This window comes from Nanorana parkeri, unplaced genomic scaffold (genome assembly GCF_000935625.1).
Source record: "Nanorana parkeri isolate BGI_ZX_2015 unplaced genomic scaffold, ASM93562v1 scaffold314, whole genome shotgun sequence".
Lineage (NCBI taxonomy): Eukaryota > Metazoa > Chordata > Amphibia > Anura > Dicroglossidae > Nanorana > Nanorana parkeri.
This window is the reverse complement of record NW_017306582.1, coordinates 1155205-1171486: the sequence shown is the minus strand read 5'-3', so window position 1 is coordinate 1171486 and position 16282 is coordinate 1155205. Positions and strand designations below refer to the sequence as shown.

Below are 16282 nucleotides of genomic sequence, written 5' to 3'. Positions count from 1 at the left end.
CGGAGAGTATGACAGCCGGCAGAGTGTGCAAGAGAGGAGTGGGGAGGGCATGACTGCCGGCAGAGTGTGCAAGAGGAGCGCCGGGGGTATGACAGTCGGCAGTGTGCAAGGTATGATGGCAGACAGTGTGTGCATGAGGAGAGTATGGAAGGCAATATGTTAAGAGGAGGCCAATATAGGGGTACTAACGTTTGGGAGAGTTAGCAAGGAGAGAAGCTCAGGGAGCTAGAGGATGTGACCTATTCCACTCTGCTGTCCTACCCTTCACAGCACATAGCAGTAGATGTGCAGACAGGAACAGATGCTGCACAGCTGGGAGCAGCAAGGCAGAGAACAATGGTTGCAGAGGTGTGGGAGGGCACATTAAGGATGCTGGCATGGCTGCAGGTACAATCCTCTCTTTTAGGCCTCCACGAGGTAAGATTGAGGGCGATGGGAAGTGAACAGCAGGGAAGAGTTAGAGCTTAAGGTGAGGAAGGCTGGAGTGGCTGGCTTGTCCAGGGTCTTTGCAGCCGCTCTTTTTTTAACTGCCTCAGGCTGCTGTCGCTGAACTTGTCACAGATATGTGGGTGCTGCAGGAGAAGGGCTTGGAGTACCCGAGGTATACTGCTAATCAAATATTTGTGGGTAGATATGTATAATAGATAGCTCGACTTGATACAGACTTACAAATGATAAGTAAAAAAACAACACGAAATGTATTTTTTTTCTTTTAAATGCATTTCACTTTTTAGCCTATGGAGGGAAAAACCACAAATGCCGGTGCAGAGAGAAACTTACTTTTTGAAAAAGTGCCCATTGACTTCGAACTGCTGCCGTAACATGACTTTGCCCCGGTATTCAATGACTAGAGTGTTCGCCGACAAGTCTTTAGCCGCACGCAGGATCTTGCGATGCTTTTGAACACGTGCCACTCTGCCCAACTGGAACTGTAAACAAGACTGATAAGAGTTAGGCTACAGCAGGCTAAACACAAAGTTCAGAATTAATCAGACATTATAAAAGTCAACTACACCTGACCAAAAAAAAAAAAGACTAAAATCATTTGTAGCTTTAAACATTTGAAACGGAAGCATGTAAGACACTTCAACAAGCTGTGGCATCATACCTGCATCTGAGAGCCCAAAACAGTGTTGTTACAGGACAGTTCCGTCTTTTTAATGCTTTCGGACAGTCCCGCTTTGCCTGCCAGCTCTTTACTGGAGCGAACGCTCCTCTCCAGCAAGTTTTGCATATCAGCGCTATACTGGTTAGTAAAAGCTTCCTCATACTGGTCAGTCCAAAGCCTGATGCGGTTCTCCCAACCTTCTGTTGTGTTCTCGTCCAAGGTGTGAGCCTCAGATGGAGAGTTCTGAAGAAAGAAAGGAAAAATGCCTATAAGATCAACAGAGGTGCTGGGACACCAGCCAGATGAATTTGAAAACACTTGACACTCAAATTTGTTCAAATGCTGATTTTAGTGAAATTTGGTAAACCTGGCTTGAATTCACGCAGAAGTGTTTAATGTAACACGGGTACAAAACAATGAGAACTCCAGATCTCTCTCAAGCAATTGACTGGGAACCGTCGCTTGAGAGAACACTGGTTTTCAATTTGATTTTAACCATTTATAAACTGATTTTACCAAACTGCATTTTTTTTCTCCACATTTTTAAAGGCTAAGTTTACCTTTTGCAAAAATTAAAGAAATGCATATTTGCTATTACAAAAATACATTTTTTCTTTCATTTTCGCAATCAAGACCGGAAAAACATTGCAATGGTGATCACTCGATCAGGGCTGCAGAGCTCAGGCTTCTGCACGTTCTCCTACAGGCAGAGCTCGTACGCAGTTTAAGTTAGGAGAGATGGGGTTGGACGGCTGGACTTGAAACTGCATTAAATCACCTCATACGGCATCCAGCCTTTTTTGTAGTTCATTCGTAATCCAATCCCACATATTAAATAAGGTGAAATAGATGCAGCTGCCTGAGGAGTCATTGCATCCTATGTACATTGGACATGGTAATTGTGTTAACATCCTTTCACTCAGGATAAAATGAAATACCAATACAACCAGGGCACATCTGAACTGCAGTACGTGGCCCAAAGAACTCTCCTGATAGTGGGGAAGGATCACAACAGAGAAAGGACAGAGGCACCTGTGAATTATCATCTATCTCTAGCTCTGTACCTTTTTCTCCCGTGCTGCACTCTCGCTTTCTCTGACAGAAAGATTGTTATATTTTTCAGTAGCTGAGCTCTCCAGCATCACTGCTCTACTGCTTGACATCAAAGAGTAGCAGGAGCAAAAAAAACAGCTGGAGAGTAAACATTGAGAGCTCTTTGTACATAAATGAAGCAGTGCAGACTTGGGAAGGAGGGAAAGCCCATTCAGTGTCATTATGCTGCAGGAGCTCAGTCCATTTGGACCTATAGATTACACTGCAACAAAACTGCTTAGCGAAGATCCCGGGTTCTACAGCTTTCACTGAAAGTACTGTCCACAGGAAGCATCACTCACAGGCCAAAGGAAAAAAGTAGAAATATTGTTTCAAAGAGAATTGAAAATAAAGTGCCCCTCCTACATGTTAATAGCAGCTGGATCGCATCAGTGACTGAAGGTAGTCTTGGCTTATCTGCGTTGTCCATAGCTGCTAGGTCCTCAGTTTGCATCCCTCTGATTTCCATATAAAATAATATATAAAATCGGCTGCTCTAGGCAAGACAGGTTGAGGCCCATAATTGCCACATGTTCTCCAACAGCCAATTATTATTATGATTATTATACAGGATTTATATAGCGCCAATAGTTTGCACAGCGCTTTACAATATAAGGAAGACATTACAGTCACAATACAATTTAAGACAAGATGGTAAGGAGGGCCCTGCCCGTGAGGGCTTACAATCTAAAAGGGAGGGGCAAGTGATACATGAGGAGGTAGCTGTGCGGGGATGATTGTTTGAGAAAGTGATTGTTCAGTGGTTAGTTAGAGGTGGGATAGGCTTCCCTGAAGAGATGAGTCTTAAGGGATCGCCTAAAGGCAGTCAGTGTGGGAGATAGACGGACAGGTTGGGGTAGAGAGTTCCATAGAATGGGAGACACTCTAGTGAAGTCCTGGAGGCGAGCATGGGAGGAGTTGATGACGGAGCTGGAAAGCAGGAGGTCTTGTGAAGAGCGGAGGGGACGGTTAGGGTAATACTTTAAGACCAGGTTGGAGATATAGCCGGGGCCAGAGTTGTGGATGGCTTTGTACGCGGTTGTTAATATTTTGAATTTTATCCTTTGGGCTATAGGAAGCCAGTGTAGGGATTGACAGAGGGGGGTTGCAGACACTGAGCGGTTGGTTAGGTGGATGAGCCTAGCAGCTGCATTCATGATAGACTGAAGGGGGGATAGCCTGTCTAGAGGTAGGCCAATGAGGAGGGAGTTGCAATAGTCAAGACGAGAGATAACAAGGGAGTGGATGAGCAATTTTGTGGTATCTTTGGTGAGGAAGGAGCGTATTTTGGAGATGTTACGAAGGTGGAGGCGGCATGATTTGGATAGTGATTGGATGTGGGGGAGAAAGGTGAGGTCCGAGTCAAGGATGACACCTAGGACCTTGGCATCGGGGGAAGGCTGGATAGTTGTGTTAACAATCTCAAGGGAAAAGTTGGGGGAAGGTGCACGGGCAGGAGGAAATATCAAGAGCTCAGTTTTTGAAAGGTTGAGTTTTAAGAAGTGTTGCGACATCCAGATAGATATGTCAGTTAGTAGATTAGTGACACGCAAGGACACTGAGGGGGAGAGTTGCGGAGTAGAGACTCTGCAACATTTTTTATGTTTGTAGAAGACAACTGAGCATGCAGTACTGTAATATGTAATTATTTGCCAATGGCACAGATCAGCAGAATTTACTGCCATATAAAAAATAAATTCCCAAGATACCAAATGAGAAAAAATAAAAGGTCAGAGTGAAAGCAGAAAAAAAAACAACATCAATAGATCCTGTGTAAAAAAAAAAAAAAAAATTATGGAAAAGTAATTTAAATAACCCTTTTTTCAGCAGTCAGGTGAATGGTATCCTCTTTGGAGAGGTAAGCATTGTAGGTGGAGAATGTCACCAGAGCTCAGGGTCTTCTACAAATGCCCTGCCTCACTACTGGACTAATGGGATAAGTGTTGACAGCAAACGTCCCTACACGAGCAGCTTCAATCATGCCTGACGCTAGTGCAATCCAATGACTAGAGGACCTAGGCCATGAAAAAGGCATGGTGTGCTGTAGTCTACATACAGGAGCAAGCACTGTTGAGCAAGCAACAGGAATTTTGCCAAATCACCTGCAAACACCCTGAACCTGGAGTAGTATATTGCAGTTATAAAGAGTGAACAAATGGTGAAATGGATTTCTGCGTTAACACTAACTGTCCGTTTCCACAACTATGCAATATTTGTTTGTGAACTTCAGATATTGATGGGAAAGCTATAGGATAAAAAACTGTTAAAATAACGGTTTCCTGACAAACTCACCTTCATTCGTAAGGACTTGCGAGAACCTTCTCGAAATGCCTATACATTTTGAGAGAGGGGGAAGAAAAAGGAAGTCAGAACACTGAGAACTCTGGTATGTGCAATTGTTATGCAAGTCTATAAGAACTATGACATCACTCATATAATCAATGTCACTATACTGACCAAACACTTCTCTACCGTTGTAGAAGGCAAGTGGGGGTATTGCAAAAGACCAATCCTCTGTACCTTTATTTTCTTGGCCTTTGGAGCATTACGGGCCTTTTCGGTGCTTTTCTTCCTCTTTTTGGGTTTACTCCTACGGACCCGGTTGACCGTGAGTGTGATGCTAGTGGGTGTATGCTGGGTGGCTGTGTAGAGCACGGTGGATGGAGACAGCTCCTCATCCCAGCTCTCTGTAGCACTGCTCTCCCCTCCTGCAGATAAGATAAAACATATTTTGAAACAAACAGGACCCTTCAGAAAGTAGAACAAAGATGTCTGCCCACTTTGATATCCTGGCCTTCATTCTCTTCATGTTCAGTTTACCACAGCATGCCAGAACTTGGTTGGTCCTTTTCTTGCAAATTATTTGAAATGGCGGCAAGACAACAGGAGCTGACTCCTGAATCCCATTTTTGCCCATCCCAACAACTAGGATGAATATAATGGCCATCCTAGAAAAACCTAGTCAAATGCCCAAAGTTTTAAAAGGACCTCCAGATCAGGCTCGCATCTTTCAAACCAAAATATGGCATCTACACTAGACAGACAAAAGTTTGTGGACACCTGGCCATCACACCTACCTATATGGCCAAAGGTAGGTGGTCACCCCTCGAAATGGTTAACTCTAGGTGTTAGCAGTGAAAGGTAAAGTTAATGCTGCAGCATGCAAAGACATTAAAACAACTGTGCACTTCCAAGCTTGTAGCATCAGACTGAGGGAGGTCTTTGCCTGTACCAGCTCCATTACAATATGCTTTTTCTTATTTTTTTCTTTAGGAGGAACTCGAGTGGCCTGCACAGAGCCCCGACTTCAGCCCTAATGAACAGCACCTCTGGGATGAATTAGAACACCAATTGCGAGTCAGGTATTCCCATCCAACATGAATGCTCCCACTTATGCGCTTTTGGCTGATGGGCACAAACTCTGACGGACACACTCCAAAATCTTCTGGAAAGCCGTCTGAGAAGTGAAGGCTGTTATAGTTATAACGGTGGAAGCCAACTACATAATAATGCTCAGTAGTACAGTCACACGCATAACCTAGGAAAGAATCCACATACTCTACCTGCATGTTTTAGGAGAAGAGCAGAGCACATGGAGCAAATACTAAAACATAAAAACTGCAGACAGAGCTCTGTGTGGGCAGAAAACCTAGGAGCCCAACAATGTCAAAGTCTATGAATGCTCGGGTCTTTTGTGACCAAAGCTACCTCCAATTTAACCAGCGAAGCCAACACATTCTTATACTAACAGAGAAAGAAAAGAAGAGGCGGCAAATGATGACTGCTTACCTGAGACATTGTCCTGCTTCCTACGATTCAGCTGAATCACCTTTCCTCGGTTCACACCCCTTTATTCACAAGGGGGAGAAAAAAAAATGTAAGTGATGAAATGAACCACTTTGCTGCATAAAAGTAATCATCACAATAAAGAATGGTAAGCAATCAGAACCCATTAGTAGGAACAGACTGCCCATATATAAAGCGGTTGCAAGAACAGTGAGACACGCCTGACTAACCTGCATTTCTCGCACTTCACAAGGAAGCCGTCCGCCGCGGGATTGCAGGTGCACCAGCTATCGATTCCCTCACCCTCAGAAGAGCTGTCGCTATCTCCGGAGTTCTCTTCTGGTGAGTGAATGCCGTTCAGTTCTGTGGCACGAGGAATGATAGCCTGGACAGGAGGGGATGCAGGGGGTGTAGGTGGTGGAGGGGCTCCGTAGTTGTGATCCTGTGGGGAATGACAGGCTTTTAGTCTTCAGCTGTACCACATAAAAACTGCAGGCAATTAGTCATTTCTGACTGCTGTACTAATATAGGTGAATCTGGTAGGATAGAAATATGGCGGCTGCTCTCCTTTTCAGAATCTTAGCACATACAAGTAATGCATTCTGCCACTTTACTAACTTGTTTATAGCATGCATGTTCCAGGTCTGTGATACATACTTGGAGCCAGCCAAACAGCAATGATAGCTTCCAAACCTACCTAATGACCGATTCATTTAAATTAAATGTCTGCAAAGCTGAGCACATCAAAATGAGTACAGAAAAATAATAGGAAGACCCATCCAAGTCCTTGCATTACAAAGCTTGTATACCTAAAGGAAACAGTACCATGAGACTGAACTATGTGTGGAAGGTTTAAGAAAGCAGTGTAACATACTGGCGCACTGTACTTACCGCATAGGGAAGACCTCGGTATCCGTGGCTTTGGCTGCCTGGATAACTATGAGCTGTATAGATGGTCTTTCCGCTAACTGCTGGACTGGCTTCAACTGATTCAGGGCTGAAGGAGAAGAGGACACTTGTTAATTTTCAGGCGTACAGGTAGCTTCATACCACACTAGACCACTTCTCATATCCAGCTCCCTTAATGTCAATTCTATAGGCCTGCATAGCCCCAACCTCTATGTTCCAAATGCATAAAATAAAGAAGTCCAACCGCTAGACTGACCTTTGCATTGCAGAACAAAGCATACACAGGGCCTTGGGAAGAAGGGTAAACCTGTTCTGTCATGGTACCCAAGCCCTAAGCCTGTATGATTTTCCCCACAGCTTAGGTTCGCATTTTGTCAGAAGCAGTTTCAAGGTAACCTGTACAGGAAGAACATGGGGGCTACCATTGCTGCCAGGAGCCTGACTGTCATGCTGATCCAACGGCTTCACTAGGGTACTGACCTGAAACCAGTATGCTGATCAGGGGCTCTGCATATTTTTTGGCCTGGGTTAGTGATGTAGAAGGTACTGAATCCAAGCAGCCAAGCAAACAGACATTTTTAGGACAGTCAGAATTGCAGCCACCCTATTTCCTGCAGTACAGGTGTCCTTTAAAGACACAGCGGCACCAATTAGGCTTCCGGAACTTCCCAAGCATTCAGAGACAGCTGAGAATGTTGGTCTAAGGCTGCAGCATCTCATTCGAGCGCCAATGTCCAGCCGACACACATGAAACATTCAAAACACCAGAGTGGAAGGAGGATTGTGATTTCTAATCTCTGAGACAAACATTCATTCGTGAATCACCTGAGGCTTGTTGATCATCACTTGTCTATCAAGAATGTCCGACTAAACAGAACAACAAATTTCATTGTTAATTGAAAAGCAAAAAAAGGAACATCGTGCTCAAATGCATCAATGACAAGCGCCATCAGATTTACCCTTAAAAGTCATTGCCTTGTTTCAAAAACTACAGAAAGGCACAACTTTGCTTATCTGTCTAACAATATACGTAAAAGTGGCCTACCCCAAGACACTCCCATAAAGGCCAAGTCAATCTTGCTGGAATGTCATAAGTGGGGGTAAAATGCAGCTCCAGGCTCCCTTAGGTGTTGGCCAAAAGGCTGAATGTCTTGGTACTCGGCCATGTGAATTCTGATCATCAGGAAGGATCGCAAGTCTGATTCGTCATTTCTCACCTTCAGCAGGAATCACATGACCAAGTGCTGAGGTCTCCACCTATCCTGTCAGCACTGAACAGAGCCTGTAGCAGCATTGTCCCCAGGAAAGTCAATTATTTCAGCCCTCTGATTTAGCCTTTCCTAGAAGCACTATTAAAAAGTGACACTAAACCCGGAAGTTCAATCTTAAAAATGCATTTGAGTCCCTTAACTATTAACAAAAATGTATCTTATTTGTGTGTCACTCGGCTGTAGATCCTCAAATCATCTCTGAATTGGTGCCGACACTGTCCTTCCTTCTGGAGGGGGCTACTTCTGTTCCCCAAGGCGCCTGTGTGTGTTGTAAAGTAGCCACCGCTCCAAGCTCACTCCTGTGATGGACTACAATCTCACGTTTAGTTTACTAATTTGTATTGAGATTGTAGTCCATCACAGGGACCATGGGGAACAAAAGTAGCCCCCCTCCAGAAGGGAGGACAGTGTCGGCACCAATTCAGAGAATAAAGTTGGTCATGCCAACATTTACAAGTGCGACCCCGTCCCAAATTTCCCATTAGTCCCGCATGTAGGGGGGGGTATTATTCTGCTAACAAAAAGCAATTTGGATTATTCTTTCAAGCTCACAGATCTTGAAGATACTCACACCAGCAAGATATCAGTATTGCAAAGAATGAGATATTCATAGGATTTCAATATGTTGCTGGACAGCTTAAAGTAGAACCCCAGTCAAAAAAGTTGGATTTAGTTGCTGTGTCACTGCTCGGCAAATTCTAACCTTCCTGCTGTTTGACTTTGCACAAGTGGTGGAAAAAATTCCTAGAGGGGGAAAAAGTAAGAAACCAAACACATTCCATATTCCTGCCCCTCGGAAATTATTTACTTGTATTCCTCCCCTGTCAAAGCTATGTGTAGGGTTAGACAAAAGCTTGCTTACTTGTCAACTGTACCCCCCCCCCCCTTCAGGAGCGCAGTGACCGCTATTTCTGAACTCAGGTCAGCCTGCATTGGGTCCTAACGAACTGGCACTGGTTGACACTTTAGCTGTTACAAGGGAGAGAATACAAGTACAGTACACACATGCCTATCTGTGACAGCTAAAGCCTGTATTACACAGACAGAAGGAAAATTAAACAATTTTGCTTTTTCCTTTATTTTTACTTAATTTTAAGTCCTTTTTAAAAGCATAGCAGATTGTGCTTTCTCTTAATTACCATACCTCCCAGTTACTGGGTACACACACCGGTATTAATGGTCAGAAATGTAGCTTTGGGATAGACCAAGCCATATGGTATTAACAAAACACACGTTGCAATGCAATTTTCCTCTGAATACCTATGTGCAGGTAGCAATAGAATGACAACGTACACGGGTAGCATGACAGAAGGAGGGAGGCAGCAATCACACAACTCGTAGCATAAAAACAACTGTTCACAGCTGACAAGGAAACTAAAATCACAAGAAAAGTTTATATTACAAAAAAAGGGGTTTCATTCGTATTTTCTGGGATAATAAACCGAATTTTGTGGCCTTAGTTTTTCTACTGCGCTGAGTCTTAAATGGAGTGAAAAAAACATTTGCCAGCAGGTGGCGCTCCAACCTCAGGGAACTTTCCAAATGTCAGACGCAACGCTCGCTCTCTGCGGAAATGAAAACATTAATGCTGCTATGATCCCTGAGCAGAAGATCCATTCCCTGCATATCTGAAGCAGCTCCTTTATTTACAATACAAACCTAACCACAGACATGAAAGAAGAAAAAAAAAGGTTGAGAATATCAAAAAGGGTTAAGGAATGAAAATACAAGGCCCCCTTTACATATATGTGGTGTGGTAAAATGGAGAGTTCTATCACATTACTGCAACATGTTACTAGAAGGCAGTTGGTGTGGTGCACTGTGACAAACGGCAGCCAATTACATGAGTGGAGAAAGCACCGCACCACAATGTGCATATGGATTGTAGTTAGTTGCTTCACAAAAAAAGGGGGTGGTGCGTTGTTTTTTGTGTTCATTGAGGTGCATTTGAAGCCCTAAAAAGGTATCCAAGGAACAAGTATGGAATGTTGCAGCTTACTGGTCCTTTGATGTGCTGGCCACATTCATTTATTCTCCTGTATTTTTCCCTTTACTTTTATCCTACCGGTAACGCACTTCCTGCCCTAGGGCGACGACACTCACTTACTGTACCCATGGAGCAGCAATGTTGTCCCAGGAGAGGAAATGTGTCAGGCCCATGTCCACACAATTTGCCGGACCAGATCTGGAACGTGCCGAGTTGCATTTTTCTTGCGATTTTACCGCTTCTTTTTTCCTTTTTTAGCTTAACATGGGCTTTCAAGTGCGTTCGTTTTTTTTGGATGAGTTTCACATTCTCGTGCATTCCCGACCAGAGAAAATGAGACCAGCAGTATTTTTTTGTCTGGTCCAGAATGGACTGCACTGGTGTGAACAGCACCCAGAAATACAATAGGGATACATTGGGATGCTTTTTCGATCCAGGAACACACTGTTCTGGTCTGGACATGATATGAACAAGCTCCCAGGACAACAAAACACCCCCTTACTCTCCAGAACATGGGGGAAGACGCTCTGTAGTTGTGAGGTGACTTGTGCAGGGCTGATAAGACTTCTTAAGAAAGTGATGCAGAGACCATAGCAAGTTATGAGCTCACAATGTCTGGCAGGAGCAATCAGAATTTTCTTTTCTTGAAATAAACACTTTAAATTATATATTCAACAAGCCAAAAAGGAGCAAACAAGAGCGGTTCATTGTTGGAGTTTGCATTAACTGTAACACAATACCACATATGTTATGGTGCACAACTCTGATTTCAGTCCCAACGAAATGAGCGTTTGTCTTCTAAGCAGTGCGCCATTGGGGGAAAGCCTTGTTGACTAGTTCCACCAATCAGAATCCTTCATTCGTTTTTACTAGACGGTACTACAGAAATGATATGGTCACAGATTGTAGACAGCGCCATCTTTTTCAAAGGTCATTCCAAGCCGATACATCACTTTTCATAGGATATGAGCTGGTGGAATAATCTCACCTTATCCATCTCTAGGGAACTGCCAGCTCTACCCACCAGCCTTAACATACAGGGGGGAATTTATCAAAACTGGAGCAGATAAAATCTGGAGCAGCTGTGCATGGCAACCAATCAGCTTCTTTCTTTCATTTTTAAATCTTAACTGAACAAACTGAAGAGAGAAGCTGATTGGTTGCCATGCACAGCTGCTCCAGATTTCCCATGCATCCCACATCATGGAGAACCACATCATGGAGAACCACATCATGCAGCCAGGTGGCAGCTACTGAACACCTCACAAAGGGTCAAATACCTGCAGTGGTCAGGGAGAAGCAAAGTGGCGGGGTTTAACCACACGGGCTCCCTTTCCATTTACAGGGTGTGCATCTTTACAATGCAAGTTTATGAGGCCGGCAACCTACCAAAACAATGCCCTCCCTGGGCGGCTGATATTTTACTACAAATGTTCTGCGGGAATGCTGAGCAATGTCAGTGAAAATCGAGAACTACCCCAACCAATAACAAAAACATATAGAAAAGCCAATAAAAATGCAAATGTCATATCCAAAATGCGGTTATATTAGCTCAAAATACACTATGCATTCCCTTGTCCAAATGATTTTATCACTTTAAATCAGAGAAAAAACATTCCAGGTGCATCAAAACTGTGGAAGCAGTGGTCTCCCTGCAAAGGTCCAACACATCCCCTGCTGAGTCAGTTGCAGAGCTCTCCAACCAGCAAGGCGGCTTTGCTGATTGCCGATCTATAGATCTGGCTCAGCAGGGTTGGGGTGTTGGGACCATGGTAGCGAGACCACTGCTTCCAGACAAAGAGCAAGAGTCTTTCCCCACCACATGCTGGCAGGAGACTTTTCTACTCTTTCTAAAGAAAATGACTTTGCAAATCATTTGTTTTACTATTAATATTTTGTACCTGTATAAATTAAATGGACTTGGTCATAAAGCATCAAAACCTGTGTACAAAGACTTGGGACACAAGCTATCCTGCACTGGCTTGCATGATGTACTAGTTTCCAGGTCAGGAAAGCCACTAACTTGAAACTATATAGAGCCGCCACCCTCGTCCCCACCACAAAAAAATGAATGCATCAACCTGAGGTATATCACACAAGTATACCCATCACTCCTACAGGAAACCTCATTTGCCCCGGGAATAAAGCTTAAAAGGGAGTGGCCGAAGTTTAGGACATTTAAAGCACAACTTAAAGACTTAGGCTGCTGAGCACTATACACAAGAAGTGGGCTTACTCTGATCCGGCGGCCATGTCTGAGTAGGATGTATCTGGTGTGGTGACTCCCAGAGGGATTACAATGCTCATGACGTCCGGCACTGCGGTCGGAGAGAATCACGGGGTCGGAATCGCAGCGACTGACCACACCGAAGGCGGGGAGCCGCAAAGACGCGAGAGACACTTCACGGACATTAGGAGACCTGGAGAGGAAAAAGAAGGTTGGTTAACAAGGTGCGTATACACTTCCAGGGTTATTCACTAAAGGGTAAAGAGTTTGGAGAAGGCCGGAGAAGTGAACAATCTAGCACAACATCGCTGAACTGCAAAGTGAGCTGAATTGAAGAATTTTTCCAAATCCGCTATGTTGTCCTAGATTGTTCACTTCTCCGGCCTTCTCCAAACCCTTCACCCTTTTGTGACTAAATCTGTTAAAGGTTTGCAACAATTCCTTTAATGCATACTATAAATTAGGGGTGGGTAAACTCTGGCCCTCCAGCTATGACGCAACTACAAATCCCCCATCAGGCATTGCAGGATGCATGCATGGCTTCCAGAGGCGACTGCTGGAGGGCCACAGCTTGCCTATCCCTGCTATAAATTTTTATTTTCGAAAAGACTCCCAGGAAAAATGTGCGCAATTTCCCACATTTAAAAGCAGCATATGCTGTACAAAGTTCACCATTCACAGGAACCTCTGCCCCAGTGGCCCCGACAGTCTGATGTCCCCATCATACCCACAAGCGTGCTCTCAATGTAGGCGTTTTACCACACCGCAATCAGCTCAGAAATCACTATTTATAAGTGTCAGGGTATTTCACAACTGGAGGTGGTCACATTTTGTAATGCTCTCCAAAACAAGCAGACACAAATATTTATCACCAAAAACAAATCACTTCATTTCAATAGACAAGAGGGGGGAAAAAAAACAGAACTGTGATTCTTTTGTTAGGCTGGGTTCACACCTACGCGATTTATTGCGCGGATTTAGCTGTGCAATATCGCACAAAACAGATTTCCATATAAGTCTATGAAAACCGGTCACACCTTTGCGATTTGTTGCGTGTTAGAAATCGACTTTTGTGCAAAAAAGTTCCGGCTAGCTTAACACCTGGGCGATTGAGATGGTGTGCCTGTCGCGCAAAAAGGTGCAGGATCTATTTTTGGGCGGTTGTTGCACGGTTTGGGTCCCATAGACATCTCTATGCATTGAAAACCCGAAAATAGCTCCTGCATCTTTTTGCACGACAGGCTATTTCTACTGCGCGTCAAAGCGCAAAAGGTATGAACGGCTTCCATGGACTTGAATGCAAATCTCTGTTTTGCGCGACAAAACACGTAGGTGTGAACTAGGGATGTCCCGCTACCACTTTTTCAGGACCAAGTACAAGTACTTCCCCTAATGTACTTGCCGATACCAATTACCGATACTTTTCCTTAAAGGGACAGGTGACATTTTTTGCATGCGCAATAACACGCTTTTTACTGTCTCACCAGAAATGACGACTTTGGCGGATACAATGGCTGGTCTGATAAAACTAAATGTGTGACCCCTCTGAGCCAAGGTACTAATCCCCAACAGCTGCCCCCCCTTCTCTGATTCAGAGTCTTCCGACCTGTCTGTACCCGCTGACTGCCCCGACCTGTCTGTGCCCGCTGACATCTCTATGCATTGAAAACCGCGTGGTTTTCAAAAGCAAAAATCGCCCAAACAAAAACAGGCGAAAACAGCTCACCAGCGCATTTGCTTCGGTGTGAGCCTAGCCTTAGGAACGCGGGTTTATTGCAACGAAAAGGGGTGACTGTTGGGTATAGATATTACAAACTGTGCACTGTCCTCTGCTCGGGAAGTCATTCATGAGCCAATTCTCACAACAAACTTCTAAAACAGGGCCGAGACCAGTGCTTTTTTACACATTCGCTCATTATCAACAGTGCTAAATATATTTTAGGTAGATTTGAGATATTGTGCACATTAAAATTTGGCATTCTAATTTTCGGCCAACAGGGGGCACTTTAGACTATTTTTTAAAAATGTTTTCCAGTTTCTCTTTACTTCCTGTTGCAAAAAGCCTGATATTCAAAGAGTAAGAGCTCCAGCTGAATAAACATCACTTTAAAAATGTTATGGGGACCTGAAGCCTTAAAGTGAAGATCTGCCATCCTGAAAGGGAACATCTACAACTGTTTAAGGTGCTCAGGCGGTACCCTGAAAAATCAATCTTTTCTTTTTAATTTCTTCTGAATACCACCAGAGCACTTCCTGTGCCTGGTCACTCTTGTGATCTTGCTGCACGACAGAATTTGCCAGTGACAGGATTGCTAGAAAATGCAGGGAGAACACTCACCTGCTTTCTATGCATCTCCCCTCGTTGGATTTGGGAAAATGCAAGTGCCGGAGAGAGAGACACACTTGCAAGAAGGTAAGTTTCAATGCCCTCGTGTCCTCCAAAGTGATCTGGCCACTGCTGTGTTGTCACCAGCAACAGTATCACTAATCTTCTGCATCTGTGACATTGGCCTCCACGCTGTATTGCTGCAGTGTGACATTGGCCTCCACGCTGTATTGCTGCAGTGTGACATTGGCCTCCACGCTGTATTGCTGCAGTGTGACATTGGCCTCCACGCTGTATTGCTGCAGAAGGCGGCATCCCAAGGCTTCGGCCACTTGAATGTCCAGGGCTAGATGAGGTACCTCCGGCATATGCATGTCAGTTTTAGATTTTCACTTAACCTCCTTTTTAAAATAAAAATGCAATGGATCTAAAACCGTTAGTTCCCCTTTAAGATACCTTCCTATACATGTGGATGAACTGCATTGAGGCAGCAATACCGAAGAGACCTAGGTAGGCCTATCACATTATATTCTGGGATGCAGCATTGAATAGGAAGGCTATCTGGGGCCTGAATCTGTCACGTGTGTTCTATATACAGAGTTTGTTTTTATTCATACGTTTCCATTATTATTGTTAAAAAAAGGGGGGAAAAATGGAATATTTAGGAGGTAAATGATAATTTTACAACCGGGCTTTGTAGCTGCATGCTCACTTACCACCCCTGACAGTCGAAGATATTTTAGGAAGGTACCAGATTTGCCGTCTTTCCTGCCCAATAATTAGCATGGTTGATGTGACGTATTAGTGAAATATACAGCAAAGAAAAATATACAGCAAAAAAAACTTGTCTCCTTAAAGCAGGGGTAGCCACACTCCGGCCCTCCAGCTGTGGTGAAACTACAAATCCCCTGATGCATCTCTCTATGGGAGTCATGTCTGTGAGAATCTTGCAATGCCTCATGGGATTTTTTTAGTTCCACCACAGCTGGCGGGCCGGAGTTTGGTTACCCCTGCCTTAAAGGGTCCATTTAACAAGATTTTGGTGACTTAAACAACCTAGCAATTTTAAAATGTCCCGTGGGATTTGCGGTGGTGAGATCCTTGTGTTCAAGTTCCCGGCTCTCCATAGCTGCCATGGCAATTACAGGAGGCGCCACTTCCCATCGGATTCACTATTTACATTAAAATGGACAAAGCAGGAGTTGCAACACCCCATCATTGTCAAAGTATAAACCATGAGGTGCTACACTAGGTCAAATTTGGTTAATTTACACAACACTAAGGGATGTATTTATAATTGTACATAGAGCTATTTGCTCTGCGAACATCTATTGAAAATTTGCATCACATTGTGGCCACTGGAAGGGAATTTCCCATGCTCATTGGCTCCATCTAGTGGCCAAAATGTGGCTTGAATCTACAACAAGTTCTCAGAGCGAAGAGCTCTGCAAATGTTTTATACATACACCCCTAACTATGCAAATACCATTGTGTTGAGAGAGAGAGTGAGAGAGAGGGTGAGAGAGAGGGTGAGAGAGAGGGTGAGGAGAGAGAGGGTGAGGAGAGGGAGAGAGAG

General features: G+C 44.1%; 1 protein-coding gene across 1 annotated transcript in view; it reads right to left on the bottom strand.

Annotated features, from left to right (window-relative positions):
• SETD5 (SET domain containing 5) overlaps nt 1–12572 on the bottom strand; it is a 38267-nt gene extending 25695 nt beyond the window's left edge. Inside the window, exons 1-8 of the mRNA XM_018557986.1 lie at nt 12390–12572; nt 6878–6983; nt 6217–6428; nt 5990–6048; nt 4721–4908; nt 4493–4531; nt 1109–1351; nt 781–929 (exon numbers count right to left, since the gene is read on the bottom strand). Coding sequence (XP_018413488.1) covers nt 781–929; nt 1109–1351; nt 4493–4531; nt 4721–4908; nt 5990–6048; nt 6217–6428; nt 6878–6983; nt 12390–12460 — 1067 coding nt within the window. The 5' untranslated portion in view covers nt 12461–12572. The remainder of the gene's footprint in view (nt 1–780; nt 930–1108; nt 1352–4492; nt 4532–4720; nt 4909–5989; nt 6049–6216; nt 6429–6877; nt 6984–12389) is intronic.
• Between the last annotated feature and the right edge of the window lie 3710 nt (nt 12573–16282).